The 18182-nt window shown below is 45.8% G+C and overlaps 1 protein-coding gene across 1 annotated transcript in view; it reads right to left on the minus strand.

The window, feature by feature from the left end:
* Window positions 1–2864: 2864 nt before the first annotated feature.
* The window catches only part of abcb7 (ATP-binding cassette, sub-family B (MDR/TAP), member 7), a gene marked incomplete at its 5' end in the record, with an annotated part of 43985 nt that continues 28667 nt past the window's right edge, over window positions 2865–18182 (minus strand). The window contains 6 exons of the mRNA XM_083651339.1: window positions 2865–3536; window positions 10859–10966; window positions 11939–12042; window positions 15117–15288; window positions 15742–15871; window positions 16088–16251. Coding sequence (XP_083507465.1) covers window positions 3312–3536; window positions 10859–10966; window positions 11939–12042; window positions 15117–15288; window positions 15742–15871; window positions 16088–16251 — 903 coding nt within the window. The 3' untranslated portion in view covers window positions 2865–3311. The remainder of the gene's footprint in view (window positions 3537–10858; window positions 10967–11938; window positions 12043–15116; window positions 15289–15741; window positions 15872–16087; window positions 16252–18182) is intronic.

Consider the following 18182-nt stretch of genomic DNA (forward strand, 5'->3'; position numbering starts at 1 on the left):
TTTGCACATAATCTCACACATTCTGCTGTGTGTAGTATCTAATGCTCTCTCTCTCTCTCTCTCTCTCTCTCTCAGAAAACGAGCAGATCATAGTGGATTACATGTATGTTCACTGAATAATTAGCGAATAACCTGTTAAGAGGCAGCAGCAGAACATTGTTAGGAGTCACTAATGAATAGGCCCCATAATCTCTTCCTAGGTTAGATTAGAAGGGCGCCATTAACATCAAGTCATCAGCCTGGACATCTGATGCATGAAAGGAGACCCCATCCAACCAGTAATCATCTGGTTGGTTTGAGCTCCATCAAAGTCTACTTTCAATCTAGGATGTGTGACTTCCTCAGGAGGTGCTGGGGACCACGTGGCCCGGCAGCGCTCCTCGGTCTGTCACTTTATATGCATGTTTTTGTCTCTATCCGTTTCAATTATAATCCTGCAAAAACGCCTTTCAAAACGTGTGTTCTGATGCGTTTGGTCCTAAAGCAGGATCCAGGGACCTCCAGGGGTCCTTGAGGGGGATTCATAGCATTCCCGGCAAAGGGAGGAGCAGTTTAATTTCAATATCATTTTATCCACTGTACAGAGTACAATGACCCCAGTGAGAGAACGTATGATGACTATTTTGTTCAAAGCACACACTGTACCCACTCGTATCCCTCACACACCCGCAGATGGTGCTCCTCCTTGGGACAAAATCTCATCAAATGGGGCTCCATGGTTAGTGTGGTTCAGAGCCCCTGGTCCAAGGTTTGACGTGACAGATGAAAAGCTTGGATGCATTCAGTGTCACAGTCCTGAACCTGGCAGATAGATGGAGGATGACCCCGACAATGCTTGACCCCGCCCTACAGAGCTTAGCCACTTACTGTATGTTCAATGGATTTAGTCTACTATGAAATCTAAAACCAACCATTTCTTTGAATGCTCTCATGGCTTCAGCACTCATCCCACCCCCCCCCCCGTGGATCTGGGCAGAGCCCTAGACTAGCACATGCTTCCTCTGATACATGTGCAGTCAACAGCCGCTTCTTCTCACCTGACAGCGAGGAATTTCACGCTATTTCTCCCAGGTCCCCTCCCCCACAAACAGGCGCCCTCCGCGACCAGAGGAGGCGCTATCCTAATGCAGCGACCAGGACTCATACACCACCGGCTTCCCACCCGCAGACACGGCCAATTGTGTCTGTAGGAATGTCTGACAAACCGCTGCCGGGAATTGAACCCAGGTGTCCGCAGTGGAAGGCAAGTTATTTTACCTCTACCACTGTACATCATCTACAGTGCTACCCAGACACCCTAGATAGCAGACTCAATTTCTAGCCCATCACCGGGTGATTCAAGGAATACACTTATACTAGTTGTGATACCCGTCGGATCATGCAATCACTGTCTGTCTATGTGTGTGTGCCACCTGATGGATGCTGTGGGTAGTGCTACCACTAATTGTTGATTAGCATGTGTAACCTACTGGCTGCTGTGGGTAGTGCCATGTATCTGTGTGGTTGAGTGTCATCTTCTGGCTGGTGTGATATCACTAATTGGGATGTGTGCCTGGTGTGTGTGTGTTTGTGTACCACCTGCTGGCTGCTGTGGGTAGTGCTATGACTAAGCGGCCTTCTTTGGGCCATTTAATCGGCCATAATGACGCAATTCAAAAAGCCGGCCCTGTCACCAGCTGCTTGGGACCCCTGCCGGTACGCGTGCTAAATATGAACGCCGTCAGGCCGATCGTGTCCGAGCAAAATGAAAGATTGATATATACATATTATGGAAACCTACATAGGTTTGCCCTTTTATGTATTAGATAATACTGTATATGTGGGATATGGAGACCTAAGCAAAAAAGTAACAAATTGTGATTATTATTATTTTTACATTTTTGGTACTATCTGAATTTACAGGTGTGCAGTAATTATGAACCAAAATGTCACCCTTACAGGGCAGAACATCATTTGGAAACCTTTGACTCGTATTTATTTAGACAAAACCCTATGTTTATTATTCTGTCTGCAGCGCGCTCACAGTGCACATGGACTAGAATGCTGTGGAAGAGCTTTCACATTGTGTGTAGCACAAGATACCCCACTAATGATCCTCTTCATTTGTAGATACAAGTCCACAGCCAGATTCCTAATCAAATGTGCACGTGACAGCAAAACAAGCCCTCAAAAAATGAGGATATACAAATATTGTCAGTCTGTGAATATCAACATTTACACATAACCTTAATGAAGAGGCCTAATTCTGATCATACAATCCATAAAGCTGTCTTTAGCATAATTAACATGTCATTAAAACCCCAAACAACATACGTTACCATTAGAAAGAGCCCAGTAATATCAAGGCTAAATTATATAATGACTGTAGAATGTCCCCAAAGGATGCTTTCATACTTGCCTCATGTGCTTCTTACTGTGGCGGAAACCATTTATGATTTATTAGCGCCATTTCTTGGCATTGCTCCTCTAAGGGTTACGCTTGTATGAATGCGATTGTAACACATGCATGTAACACATTCACTTGGGGGCTGTTTGTATCACTATAAAATCCAAATATCCACACATGTTGTGATGGATCTAGAAAAAGCTTCATGATTGTACTGCTTATCTGGCTAAATTAAATATTTTTTTTAGAACCTGCCGGCCATTGAAAATGACATTAACTTTAGAGTAAATGTGAATGGTGACTGAACCACACTGAAATACTTGGATTTGTGTAAAATGGCATTAGGTGCATCGATCTTTAATCTGAGGCTTTTCAATCATTAAAGTAATATGTACACATTCGTAGTAGAAAAAAAAAAACACTACCTACAGGTTCAAATAACATTGACAAATAATTTAAAAAGTAACTCAATCAACATAAGTTTTATATCAACATCAAGGCATTCATTACACTCGTACACTCATCTGTCTCCAATGCAATGACGGATGTAAATGGACCTGATGTCAGAAGGGGGGCTGGGGACACCATGTTGGCTGTTACACACACTCACACGTATGTGACATACAAGGTCTCCTATGCTCGGCTTCAGCTGAGGCAACTGGCCTAGAAGCAGCATGTCTGGAGATCAGCCAGTGGCGCGCACACACACTTGCTGCCTGTTCTCCTCCTCTTTCCTTTGGCGAGGGATGGCCTTTATCCCGAGGAGGAGCAGTCACATGGGCGGGGCGCTTGGCTGGAACGGGCGGCTGGGTGGTGGTGGTGGGGGGACGTACCCCCAGCCAGCGCCCCCCACAGGCCGGGGATTCCAGTGCAGGCCATCTGTGAGGGATGAAGAGGAGAAAAGGACACGGAGGTGGGCAGCTTCTCAACAGGAGCAGTTTCCGCAGCCCTTGACGCTGTTGAGGATCTCCTCCTGCAGTTTCCTCCTCTCCTCCTCCTTTGGGGACAGGCGCTCAGCGGGCGGCTCTGGCGTGCTGCTGCTGTTGTTGCCGCTGAGGATTTTGCTGTTCTGGGTGTTCCACAGGTCTGCGTACAAGCCGCCCGGCATACTGAGGAGGGCCGCGTGGTTTCCCCGCTCCGCCACTTTACCCTGGTGGATGAAGAGAGAATTCAAATTCCAAAAAGGCTCTTTTATCACCATTTAAAAGCATCACAGAAAGACCTTACATTTGAACCACACACTTAAAAACCTTTCAATTCCAGCTAGACAATAACAAAAAAGATATAAAGACAGAAAACCCTGCAAAAATGACATGTTATTAATATAACCCTTTCACATTGGACAAAAAACCCACTAACGTCTGGCCTTTGTCTTCAGTGTGAAAGGGTGCAATCTGCAATCATTCCCGGGTCAAATAATACAGGTATTTATCGGCTTCAGCTCCGATCGGCAGTGATGTAAACATGACACCCGGGTGGAGAGAACACGCTAATTTCTACCCTTTCTCCTGCGCAATGCTGCGTTCAGACCTTCAACAACGGACTCAGTGATTCCCATAGGCTGAAAATGTACTTTCTTTACAGTTAATTACTTTCAATTACTTAAATTAATTTGTGTCTAACAGAACCCAACTGGGGGGATATGCAATGACATCTCTGCAGTGCACTCGCGTTAACTCTCTGAGTGTGTTGAGCAGCGTTAGAATTGTACGATTTAAAAGTTACAAGGATGTAGCCTAGTTGAAATAGACAAATTTTAGTATAGGCAACGATACCGTGGTGGAGTGTCGACGAGATAGGTGGCTAAATAGGCTGGTTATATTTGTCTGTATGTATTTGTAGCCATAGGACACAAGTCGTACCTACAAACTCGATTATGAAATTACACCATGTGATTCAAAAGGCTATATTAGCTCCATTATCACACTCCTGACACAAATTTTGAACCAACCAGCGCTCAGCTTGCCAAAAGCGCACTGCTGGCACTGCGTTCAAACTGGACTTATTATTGTGCTTGCAGATAGGCAAGCACAATCTTAGAATCTCTCATACTTAATTTTATTTATTTATTTATTATTCTGTTTTCTTCTGGTCAAAAGTTTGCTTCGCCATTTCTCCTACAGTTTTCACACTACACAGACATGGGAGACATCAAAACGTGCGGCTCATTGAGGAATCGTGTGCATTTGGATTGCTAAGGGTTTCGTTCGCCGGTTTTCGCGATATTGGCGTTAACGTACGATTTTTTTTCCCATTCACTTGAATGGGGTTTCGAAATCGTTGGCATTAAATTAGCTCTAGCTCAGACACCGTATGACCTGCTAATACCAAACTTTGTAGGTAGGTTTACAGAGTCACCTTTTACTCTGTGCGGGAAAATTCCACTATTTGACCAGAAGGTGGCGCTATAACAGCCGTCCTTACGTTTTGGTCCATAACTTTTGAACCGTAAGGGCTACATTCAAAATTCTTTTTTCCCTGGATTCCTTGGGTCATTCCGCATCTGCTGATATAGGCCCCGCCCATTTCCGTCTAACTAGATTTTCCGCCATTTTGAATTTTGTCGAAAAGCGTTTTTTCGCTATTTCTCCTTCAAATTTTGCCCGATCTTCACCAAACCACATCACAGAGCGTGTGTGGACTGTCCCGCACAAAACTTATTTTGCGTTTTTTTTAAATTCCGCACCGTTGCGATATAATCGACCTCCAAAGTTCTGTGGGTGGGGCCTATTTCACAAAGATCGTCCGATGCTAACCAAACTTGGTACAGGTGTGGACGGATGTACTGTGAGCCTATACGACAAATATTGTGTCATTTCGCCTGTAGGGGGCGCTATAGCAGCATTCCTTACGTTTTGGTCCATAACTTTTGAACCGTAAGGGCTACATTAAAAATTCTTTTTTCCCTGGATTCCTTGGGTCATTCCGCATCTGCTGATATAGGCCCCGCCTATTTCCGTCTAACTAGATATTCCGCCATTTTGAATTTTGTCGAAAAGCGTGTTTTCGCTATTTCTCCTTCAAATTTTGCCCGATCTTCACCAAACCACATCACAGAGCGTGTGTGGACTGTCCCGCACAAAACTTATTTTGCGTTTTTTTTAAATTCCGCACCGTTGCGATATAATCGACCTCCAAAGTTCTGTGGGTGGGGCCTATTTCACAAAGATCGTCCGATGCGAACCAAACTTGGTCCAGCTCTGGAACGATGTACTCTGAGCCTATAGGAGAAATATTGTGTCATTTCGCCTTTAGAGGGCGCTATAGCAGCATTCAGAACCTGTCCCTTCTAAATTGTTTTATTTTGAAGGGCGGCAGGAAGCGCTGATTCATTGGAGATATGGCCAGCCTTCCTTCTTGTATTGACACTTGACACTTCTGAGCTGATTTCACAAAAGAAAGTGTAATTTGGCCTGTAGGGGGCGGGGGTGGGTGGGGCCTACTTCACAAAAACTGCCATAACTCTGGACCACATTGTCCGATCCGAACCAAACTTGGTCCAGGTATGCACATATGTACTCTGAGCTGATAAATTAAAATTGTGTCATTTCGCCTATAGGGGGCGCTATAGCAGCATTCAGTAGCTGTATCTCACAAACTGTAAGAGCGACTGTTCCCAAATTGGGTACATAGGTTCATAGAGTACTCTTCTAATCTGGCCTAAAAAATTATACCAATTGACCTCACGGTGGCGCTATAGCTGCCCTCTTTACATTTTGGTTTGTAAGTTTGGAACCATAGCTTCTACGATCAAAATTCTTTCTGCCCTGGTTTCCTTGGCTCCTCCCACTTGTACTCACAAAGGCCCGCCCATTTCCCGCCCACAACTACTTAGTACACCCTAGCAACGATCTACGAATGCCCTATACCGATGAGCCGAAAACACCATAGCATCCAGTTAATACACCCTTGCAACGGCCTAAACACGTCCTAGCTACACATTGCCGATTGGGGCTGTATTGATACTGGATGGGAGGCCGGGGTCTAAGGCAGGGGCGGTGCAAGGGGGGCGGAGCGTCACGGGGGAGCAAGCACAATCAAATTTGCTTCAGCAAATTTAGCCCGTTCTAGTTTCAGTTATTACTTCTGATATTATTTTACCTCAGACACACGGCTAGCCTCTGCTCTGGGTCAACTGGCCCTGCAAAGTTGTTCCTCCTCTTCTTCAGGTGTGGCGCTCTGTTCCAGTAGGGACTCAAAACTGTGCCACAGACATCCTGAAGTAGGTCCGAAAGCGGCCGTGGTACAACTTCAGCTCTTATAAGAACTACTTGTATTTTTTTTTATGGGCGTTTTCAGAACGGGAGACGGACTGTCAGGTTGAGTACAGACCTACTGCATCGCCCAATGACAGACATGATGTGATCCTCACATTAGACACATTACAGAGCATTTTAGATCAATTTCTATTTCTATACATTGATTAACTGTTTCTGTTGTGCCAGTTGTGTCGATATTGTGGCACTGCCACAGTTTATGTAATGATAACAATGCCACGACAATCTAGTGGTTTATTTCAGAATAAGAGTGTACCGGTATCTAGACTACATGGTCCACAATGAGTCCAGTGCGCAGCCTGGTGACAGCTGCTGAAACACACACTCTAGGGGAACAACTGTCGCGGGTTTGAGAGGCAACGTGAAAGGAGTCAATCACCTATTTTTAGTGGGTTTACCCACGTTTAAAAAACCAAAACCTGCAGATACACGCTCATTTTGATGTAAAAAGGGTCATGCTTAAAATTTCAACATCAACTCTCCATCCTCTTCAACAGAACATAAGACCCCACTCACTCACCCCCCCCCCCCCCACACTGCCACAAAGGAAAGAGAAAAAAGTAGGGCTGGGTTACAAAAATGTATTTTCCAGATTCAAATCAATCTTCATTTGAATGGTCCGATATCAATTCATAAAATCTGAGATCGATCTCAATAATGTGACGTCACACACACACACACACACACACACACACACACACACGGACGCTCTCTCTCACTCTCTCATCTTCCTGACACGCAGCAGATCTTTTTCCTGCCGTCACAACGGTGAAAACCTGTCCAGAGACAATAACATGGACAGTCCTGAAGTGTGCATGAAGTACATACATGTAAGCTGTGACACTTATGTGAATCATTCTGCCTCAATAGACATTCTTACTTATTATACCTCATTCTGTTATGTTGTCTGTTTACTAGCATCACCTACTTGCAGACGGTCTTGCTAACGTTGGCTCAATTAACCGATGGTTTAAATACTTTATAGGCCGAGTGGCCTTATTGTCAGTGATGCTCATGTAGATTGTTTTAGGGTGATGTAGTTAAACTCAGCTCATGGGATTCTCTGACAGGTATATTTTCCATAGTGCACACACACCAACACATAACCTAGGCCCTAGGTAAACCCAGCCCCCACGTGACCTGCTCTCTCAGTGACTGAGAGCAGGTCTGAGAGCAGGTCACGTGGGGGATGGGTTTACCCAGGCTAACCAACACATGCCAGCTGACAGAGGTTACACTTCCTCACACCTAGACTATATTGTTTTGACTGCTGTAGTGTGTTGGTCATGTTAAATAAATAAAAAGTACATTTAAGTATCTGCTGCTTTGGGGTCAATTCTTAATATTTGTAATGATGCACCAGGTTAGAGGGTTCCTTGTACAATATACAGCATTAGTTCTCTGAGAATCTCTTTCATATCCCAGCAAAATTGGTATTGTAACTGATACGTATATCCCTCCCTAACCAAATCCATATTCACCTTGTGAATTGGAATCAAATTGGGAAATCAGTGGTGATACCCAGCCCTCGAGAAAAGACACGAAAAAGAGAATAGAGGCGATAAAGAGGAATTCGCTTCGGCCGACCTGAACACCAAGCTAACAAAAATGGCGGCAACGCAAATGGAGTTGAAATGGAACGGCCTGTGAAATAGCAAGTCCTACAGTTAGCATCTCCTCCTGACCATAAAAACCCTGAACACACTCTGTGCGGAGAGTCAGCTCTCCCCTAGAATCCCTACCGCCTCCCCAACAACTGTTGCCTTCCCGTCACAAAAACATGGATGCACGCGCACGCACACACACACACACACACACACACAGACACACACACACACACACACACACACCTCCCACGCAGTCAAACACAAATAAAGGCACCCCCTCCCCCCACCTCCCACGAGTGCATACAGAGGTGTTGGCATCATCTTAAGCGCGCACGCGACGGGCACGCGACGGCTTCCGCTCGTTATTTTAATGAGCGCCCCGAGGCAGTCGTGCACTGATGACACCGGCGAACGCCGTGGCGACATCACACGCAAACGCGCCTCCTTCGCCACGACCCTCTGATCCCCGCCATCTGACGAGGCGGGAAGCACGGGCGTCTCCGGGGCGGAGCGGCACAGAGCGCGCTCGCTCTCTGCAGCTCAAAGGAAGGAAGCCACACTTCTCCCTTTAGCACATGTGACTCTGCTGGATGATGTCACGTCACCTGTGTTGTGTTTCACATGAACCGTTTCTTCCCCACATGTCAACCGACTTCACTCTGTGTACATTTCTTCAATGGTGGTGACGCAGAAACCGCTCTGTCCTCCAGGTGACGCAGAAAGCGTTCTGTCCTCCAGGTGACGCAGAAACCGTTCTGTCCTCCAGGTGACGCAGAAACCGTTCTGTCCTCCAGGTGACGCAGAGACCGTTCTGTCCTCCAGGTGACGCAGAAACCGTTCTGTCCTCCAGGTGACGCAGAGACCGTTCTGTCCTCCAGGTGACGCAGAAACCGTTCTGTCCTCCAGGTGACGCAGAAAGCGTTCTGTCCTCCAGGTGACGCAGAAAGCGTTCTGTCCTCCGGGTGACGCAGAAACCGTTCTGTCCTCCAGGTGACGCAGAGACCGTTCTGTCCTCCAGGTGACGCAGAAACCGTTCTGTCCTCCAGGTGAGGCAGAAAGAAACCGTTCTGTCCTCCAGGTGAGGCAGAAACCGTTCTGTCCTCCAGGTGAGGCAGAAACCGTTCTGTCCTCCAGGTGACGCAGAAACCGTTCTGTCCTCCAGGTGACGCAGAAAGCGTTCTGTCCTCCAGGTGACGCAGAAAGCGTTCTGTCCTCCAGCGTGTTTCTGTCATTCTTTCAAACGAGTGGGGCTGTGCATCATCGTGGGTGTTTCTCTCATGTACAATGCAATGAGAATAATGGACTATATCATTCCATGTCTACCATTTTCTCCCTGTGTTCGTGTGGTTTTTTCTCCGGGTGCTCCGGTTTCCTCCCACCCACCACCTAAAGACATGTATGTTAGGGTTAATACTCCTGTCAGTGCCCTTGAACAAGGCACTGGCAAAAAGAACTGGAGTTGGTCCCCGGCCGCTGCACTGCGGCTGCCCACTGCTCCTAGTTCTAGGAAGGTTCCTAGTAGAGGATGAGTCAAATGCAGAGGATGAATTTCCCCATGAGGATAAATAAAGGATAACTTAACTATAGCTTAACTATTTTAACCCCCGTCTACGGTAAATGATGAATGGACTGGATTTATATAGCGCTTTTATCCAAAGCGCTTTACAATGTGCCTACATTCACCCATTCACACACCGAAGGCGGTAAGCTGCCACAGCCATCGGGAGCAATTCGGGGGTTCAGTGTCTCGCCCAAGGACACTTCGACACGCGGACTGGAGGAGGAGCCGGGGATCGAACCACCGACCTTCTGATTAGTGGACGACCCGCTCTACCTCCTGGGGCCACAGCCGCCCCCATCTGTGGCTCTCCCCATCTGTCTCTCTATAGCACCTTGAAGTCATTTGGCCAAGACCTGTATGACTATTTGAATGGTAATCCGGTATTGAAAGACATTTTGAGTCCTGCATAAGGCCTGATCAGTGTCTGGGAAGCCGGCCCATACAGCATTAGTCATTGTGAGACAAACAAGAGTGTCCTTCCATCATCATCATCATCATCATCATCATCATCATCATCACGCCATCTGACCAAAACAACCCGTGGAGCTGGACTGCTTTAATGAGCCCGTATGGAGAGAATAACACATTCACTTCTCCCAATAGTGTCCTGTTGGTGTGGGGACTTAATGAGAACAGCGACACAAAGTGTGTTTTCATCACATACGGGGGAAGAAAGATACCGTGGAATGAAATAAGTGCTGGGGAAATGGCACCTACTTGCTAACTTCCTGTTCCTGGCCATTAAGAGTGTACTAGTGAAGGTCGCGGCGCAGTGTGTGCAGGTCATCATTGTTCCTATCTGTACACAATCGTCTAATTGGACTGGTGATTAACACAGCACACCTTTACACGGGGGAAAACCTGAAGCAGCATATTATAATAGGGCTTTTTATTTATTTATTTATTTATTATCAAACTACTATTACAACTGGAATATGTAATCAAAAAACAAGGTTGGAGGTAGAAGACCCCAGCCTACAGTATATGGTACAAGATCAAATAAAAACTAAGTAAATGGAGTTCTTACCTGATTGAGGACTATAATCTCGTCTGCATCTACAATTGTGGACAGCCGGTGGGCGATGAACACTGATGTCCTGTCCTTTACCATCTCTCTCATTGAACTCAGAATGTTCTGGAAGCACAAACGGGCAAAAATAACAATATTATCACACTGATAAGTTTACAAGAGCATTGCCTGAAACCAAAGAAAAACATAAAGTAATATCGTAATGTTTGCATTTTGCAATTAGAGTGGTCGGCAAAGAAATGAGTGACAGGATATATATGAGATGTAAAATTAACTTGACGGTAATGCTAAGTCAACAGAATGCTGCTCAGCTACATCGACCTTCATACGCTCACGATGCTGATTGTTCTTCTTTCTAGTGTTTACATATGATAATATGAAGGGGGGGGGGGGGAATAAGCAATAGGAAGCAATATGAAAATCTCAACTCTCGCAAATTAACTACTAATTATAGTGAAGTACGACAACTAATGCCACCACTCCTTTCCCCAAGTTCAGGGAGGCCATGCTGAACTTTCTCATTAAGTTTAACATTTACAAAAACCGTGGGCTTTAGACTGCACTGGAGATTAACTAGGGAAAAACAGTGGCAGGTGGCAAGGGAGAGCATGGGGGTGTGTGTGTGTGTGCGTGTGTGTGTGCGTGTGCGTGTGCGTGTGTGCGTGTGTGCGTGTGTGTGCGTGTGTGCGTGCGCGCGTGCGCGTGTGTGTGTGTGTGTGTGTGCGTGTGCATGTGCGTGTGTGTGTGTGTGTGTGCGTGTGCGTGTGTGTGTGCGTGTGTGCGTGCGCGCGTGTGTGTGTGTGTGTGCGTGTGTGTGTGTGCGTGTGTGTGTGTGTGTGTGTGTGTGTGTGTGTGCGTGTGCATGTGTGTGTCACAGCAGGGATATATGACGCAGGAGGACGGAGCTGAGTTATTGTGTACCTACGGTAGGTGACCGAGTGGGCGTGTGTATTGTTGCATCGTGAGGTGTCAGCCTGGACGCGCGCAGAACAGAACGGCGGTTTGTCGGTGTGGGATGCACGCCGGAGTCTCGTTGTCGGTGCGTTAACGTGTGTTCAGCACCGTGGTGGAGCTCACCTCTTCGGTGATAGAATCGAGGGAGGACGTCGCTTCGTCGTACAGCAGGAGAGGCGGATTCTTCAGTATCGACCGGGCGATGGCCACACGCTGCTTCTCTCCGCCTGAAACAAACCGACAGACAGACAGAGGCCAAAAAGGTTCAGCGAAGGATTCCTGGAGCTCTACTGTACGTGTGTGTGTGTGTGTGTGTGTGTGAGGAGGACACAGCAGGTTCCTATCTGGTCCTTCTCAGAAGATCATTACCTCAAACGTGTGGTAAAAAACACACTCACTTCATTCTGAGTCGTGAACAAAAATCAGCGGGGAACCACAAAGGTTTCTCCCACTGTGTCCAACTCAGCCTTCATTACAGGCTGAGTCATGTGTGGCCTCTTGAAAGAGAGTTCAGCAGATAGAAATACTGTACTAGTCGTGCGTTCCTTTATCGCAAAAGAACTGGGATGTGGAGGCTAAATGACGTCACATCCGTTTTGTTAGCGTTCCATTTGCAGAAAAGTTGAGCTGGGAAGTTCACTGTTTGTTCACTGGTCAGATCCACTTGCTAGCCAGGCTAGCCATTGTTAGCAATAACAATTGATAACAAGGCATTTCATTGTCATTTTGCGCATACAAACACTGCAGCCTCATGTCCACACAGATAGAAGTTAGCAGTAGCGGAGCGTACGCCGGGGCAGAGGGTGCGGCCGCCACGGGCCCACTCGTCAGGGGGGCCCATCAAAAAAAAAAAAAAAAAAAAAAAAAAAAAAAATTTTTTTTTTTTGCAGGCCAGGCCACCTGGCTGGCAACCTGTGTTTTTATTTTTCTTCTTCAGAACAAGCTTGTCTGTAAAGTGGCTTCACTGTAGTCTTTCTTGGACATAATATTACTTGGCTCAGTGAGTGACAAATTGTGTTTTCGGATATAGGGGCTATCAGCTATTTTACAGTTGTGACTTAAAATGACTTTATTTAATAAAGTCAGTGGTGTGAGTCTGAGAGGAATTCAATCAATAGACAATAACATTGGTGTGTTTAAAATGAGATATTCCACTAAATATGGCTAAAACCGATTCAAACATGCAAAAAAGGCACATTTTTCTTCGCGGCCTGGCAGGCCCGGTTCTACGGGGGTGCAAAAGCATGCATTGCACCCTTATTTGTCTGCATGCTCAGTTGAAAAGTAAAAAAATGTATAAATGCTACAGCTGCACACTTACTGTTTAAACTTGAATTATAGTTGTTGTTTTTCTTTGTTCTTTGATGTGATTTTATGGCTTTTTGGCACCTATATGTAACCTTTTAAGGTTGAGATAATTGTATTATCATTATATGGTCCAAATATTTCAGTAAAGCACTTGAAACACTTGAAATATTCTTGCTTGGGTGGTATCATTCTACTTGAAATGATGGTCAAATGCATTATTTTTAGTAAAATAACATGTCAAATTTTTCGGCCGGCCGGCCAACCGGCCTTCGGCCGGGCATCTGCACCCCTTCCTATCTAGGATGCACCCCTAGTCATCTTGTTCTGGAACTGGCCCTGCGGCCTGGCCTGGCCTTCAAAAAAAAAAAAAAAAAAAAAAAATTTTTTTTTTTTTTTTTTTTTGATGGGGCCCCCCTAAGAGCTTCGCCCCCTCTGGGCTGATAGGGTCGCTCCGCCCCTGGAAGTTAGGCAGTGCTGCGTGTACAGCTGATTTAACGAGACACAAACAAGACAGAAGTGCTAAATAGCATTTATACGCTACTGTTGTTGCGCGGATCAGCCATCTTGGATTTTTTTACGTCGGGGCTGCTGAGGCTCCTACCAGTTTGGAATGGGAAATACCAGCTCTGGTGACGTCACCGTCCCAGCTCATGAGACCTTTGAACCGGTAAGATTACCAGTTCCCAGTTATAAAGGAATGCACGATAATACTAATAGAGGGTATGCACACCCACTGGAACACGCCCCCTCAATCAGGAACGAGTGTCAAAATGAGTGTCAAGTTCCTCCCTGAGCAGCAGGTGTCGGTTATCTAGGCTGATTACTGCATTCAAGCTCAGTCTTGCTGTGACTCAGTGGGCATGACCCCACAGTGACTTCTGCCTCTGTGACATCACGTGCATACCCTCTATACTATAATAATATAGTAATACTACAAATACTAATATAAATACTGCCAGCAGCGAAGAACAAGCACATGAGGTTAGGACCCCCCCCCCTCCCTCCCCACACACACCCACACACACACATACTCTCACTCACTGGCAGTTGTCACAGTGGAACTAATGAGAAGTTAGGCGATCACCTCTTGATTTGACCCTTTCTCTCGCTCACTCAGTCACTCCAGAATAAAGTGCGTTGTGTTTTGGCAGTAATTGCGTGTCTGAATGTTGAGTGAAAGTGCTCACAGTGGTATCATGTTGACGCGGGCCAAAATGATTTATGGAGTGATGCGAGTAGCAGCCAAATACTACTCCAGTCTTGCTGCTATCGGTTCAGACGAAACGAGGATCACTTTTACTGCCAGGCAACATGTTGGCAAGAATATACTGAATGTCTATATGCCAAACAGCAGAAGACAATAAAACACCAACAATACAGCAAAAAAAAGAAATGCAAATCATTCATCAAGATGTATTCGTGTTCCAAAAATAATAATTTTAGAGTAATAAGTCATTTTAGTGTAGTTGGTTCTCAACTGGTCCAGCCTCACGACCCACATTATTCCTTAGTCATTAAGTCACGAACCAAATTTCTGAATTTTCCCCTCGCCAAAATTTGTAGCATTAATTAGCCTCCTTCAGGACAAGCTAGCATGACAGGCTCAGTACCAATGGATGGTCTGCCCTAGGTTTCACATAATAGCAGGATGTTCATCACTCTGGCTTTAGAGATGAACTACAGCCTCTGAAGAACTCATGTTGGCCGCAGACGCCGGCATCACACATCCGTGACGCACCCTGCTTAATGTGTTGAACTATTCCTGACTTTTACAAGACAATTATTTCCAACGGTCACATTTACAGTCATTTTTAATACTTGAATTGATATTTTTGCACTAAGATTCTCAGCAGGCATTAATTGAGACAACTTCCTGGTTTGGCTTGTTTACAATTCAATACGACACTCGGGGGAATTGAATACGGCAAAATGCACGGCAGGGAAGAAGCATGTTTAAAGCAACGACAACAACAGCTCCAGTGGTGCAGCTCACCAGACAGCTTGAGGCCCCTCTCGCCGACCTGCGTGTCGTAGCCATGGGGCATCCTGAGGATGGCGTCGTGGATGCCTGCTAGCCGCGCTACCTGGTAAACGTCCTCTGCTGTAGCGTTGATGTTTCCATACTGGAGGTTGTAGAAGATGGTATTGTGGAACAGCACGGCGTCCTGACAAACGGCACAGTAAAGAGACAAACAACGAGGCTTCAGGGAATATCTTTTTTGACTGCGGCAGAGACAGAAAAACAGACGACTGCAGATAAGGAGGAGAAGGGTAGGAGGGAGAAAGAACGCAAATGACAAATACTGTTCATGTGCCATCTGTTCAGATCAGATTGTAAAGCTTACCGCAATGAAAGCTTAACTCAATTCAGCTTAGTTCTAATTCTGGTGTGCTTACTCATTTTACACTGTTCTATGCTGCCCCCTTGTTGTACAGAATTCATTCTCAGTGAATTAAAATTTGAATTTGAATAGATGGATGTCAACGTAAATCTGGAAACGAGTACATATGACATTTATGGTAAAGAATGTCCCAGCATAGTATAAACAAATAAACTAATTGCCATCTTATTGTATATATTTTTTGTTTGTTGTTCTGTTTTGTGTTGTGTGTCAGACCTGAGGCACGACCCCCAAAGCCTTCCTCAGACTGTCGAGGCTGACGTCTCGGATGTTCTGCCCCGCTATGTAGATGTTCCCCCGCTGGGGCTCGTAGAAGCGGAACAGCAACCGCACGATGGTGCTCTTCCTGCAACCCAGACGTGGAACCAATCATCAGCGTCACCCTCCTGTCTGCACCCCCACCGTCTACTGATGTTAGCAGCTGATAAAACTAGCTGCACATACAAATGAGATGACGCATACAGTACAGTACTGGGGGGGGCTCGAGAGCTTTGATGGCACGTATTGCCAACAGGCGTCTTGTGTCACCATCACACACTCGACCCCCCCGCCAAATACCTACCCAGATCCGCTGCCGCCGACTATAGCCACCTTCTTCCCAGCAGGCACGTCGAAGGACACCCCGTTCAGGACCTTCTGGCCCTCCAGGTATTCAAAGTAGACGTCCTCGAAGCGGATGGTGGCATCCTGTGGCGTGACGGCTAGAGCCGGGGCGAGATCCTTTTCCTACGGCAAAAGCAGAGTTTATAGGAGACGGATACAGAAGAGCCAGTATGATGCAACATCACTCCAACAGCTTGTTGTAGTAAAAAACTACAACACTGGGGGGTGATAGTAGTGGAAGTCAACAGCCCACACCCTCTTACACACACACACACACACACACACACACACGTCACACACACACACACACACACACACTGCAGAAAGCAGATACATTCACAAGCGGTTTTCTAAGAGGTCGTTTCAAAAGAGAGACTCATTTTTCAGACTGCCCTTCATGGTCGTACGGAGATCAATATAGTGGCGAAAACTTTCGGTACGTAATGAGTTTTCCATTGTGCTGCTTTAGCCAAGGTCAACAACAGTGAATAGAACAGTGCCCCTTACTGACCTCCACTTGTACAAGCCTGCTCCTGCTCTGCTTCTATACCACCTAAACAGCCACAATCACACCACACAGGCAGCCCACCACCACAGCCAGTGATGATGACAACATGGCAAATCCATTAGTCTAAACAGATGCTAATTTCACACACCCCAAAATGGAAAAACAGACGACGACAGAGCCGAAATAAAATAAATAATTATTTTGTGGCGCGGTGGTTATAAGTGAGGGGCAGTTTAGAATGATTTTACATCTACATAATAGGCCGATGTGTTGAACAAAACAAAAAAAAAAAGAAAAGAAAACGTTAAAAAAAAAAAGGAAGTAAGAAAAGAGTGCGCGCGGTGCTCAGGCAGTAATGGGCTGCTGGGGGCAGTGCCATCCCACAGGCGAACACAATGGAGAGGAGCATCGCTGATGACTGAGAATAACTGGACACATTCATTTCTCCTACTGTAATTACAGGCTGGAGAGACAGGGGTGCCATTCATATTGTTAAGCAGCAGGCACACATTTTGCACTCAAGTGTACTCGTGCAAGATGGGCTGTGGTGAAAAGAAAATGTGGGGGGAGGAGGGGGAACAAAATTTTGTGCATAGTGCCTATTATAGGCCTACATGTTTAAAATCCAAATTGTATTGGCAAAAATAAAATATGTAGCAAAGCTGAAGAAAAGGATCTAGTTTTTCGATAGTAGGATTTAATGTTTGCAACATGCTTTTCAGATGAATTCACAGCTGCATCCCGCCTCCTCCCACTAGATACTAGATACAAGATGGTTTATTTATGTGAACTGCGGATAGGAGGGAGACTCCACCTTTGCAACATGAATTAAATTCTGAGCTCAGCCTCTGGGAATGTTGCTACAAATCAACGGATCAAACCGCCCGATCAGACAAGTCGTCAAATGCATGTCGTAAACAGTAGGAGGCTAATTGCAGCAGTTAAGTCGCTATATCTGATCCAGATCACCCTGTTAGAGTGAGGCCATTTACACGTGGCATTAACATGTGTTTTCTGTCATCAGATTGCAATCAGATAGTGCTTGACCACTTGAAAGTACAGGTGTAAACGCCCCCAAAACGCATTGGGATTGGGAAGGATTGCACTCTGATCGCGCCAAACCACCTCCGGAGGTGGTCAGGGATGCATTGTGGACACATTGAACACAAGTGTAAATACAATGTGTCCTCTCAATCTGGATACAGCAACTTTATGCGGATTGAGAGGACACCCATTTCTGCCATCAGATTGCAATCTGATGGCAGAAAACGCATGTGTAAATGCCAGGTGTAAATGGCCTCAGAGTGTAATGTTACGCGGTGCTAGAGAAGGCTTTAAGTGAGTAAGCACCTGAGTCATCAAGCACACAGTAACACATAATTACTATGTTTAGATAAACGCTATTATTTATTTACACATGCAGCCATAAGTACAACCTATTGCACAGAATGTTGTGTTTGGATTTACTATTTATGCGTGCTGTGCAGTGTGCAATTATACATGCTGCGTTGTTGTTGGTAGAAAATCAGATCAGCGATCGTCCATC

Source organism: Poromitra crassiceps (assembly GCF_964638095.1).
Source record: "Poromitra crassiceps genome assembly, chromosome: 15".
Lineage (NCBI taxonomy): Eukaryota > Metazoa > Chordata > Actinopteri > Beryciformes > Melamphaidae > Poromitra > Poromitra crassiceps.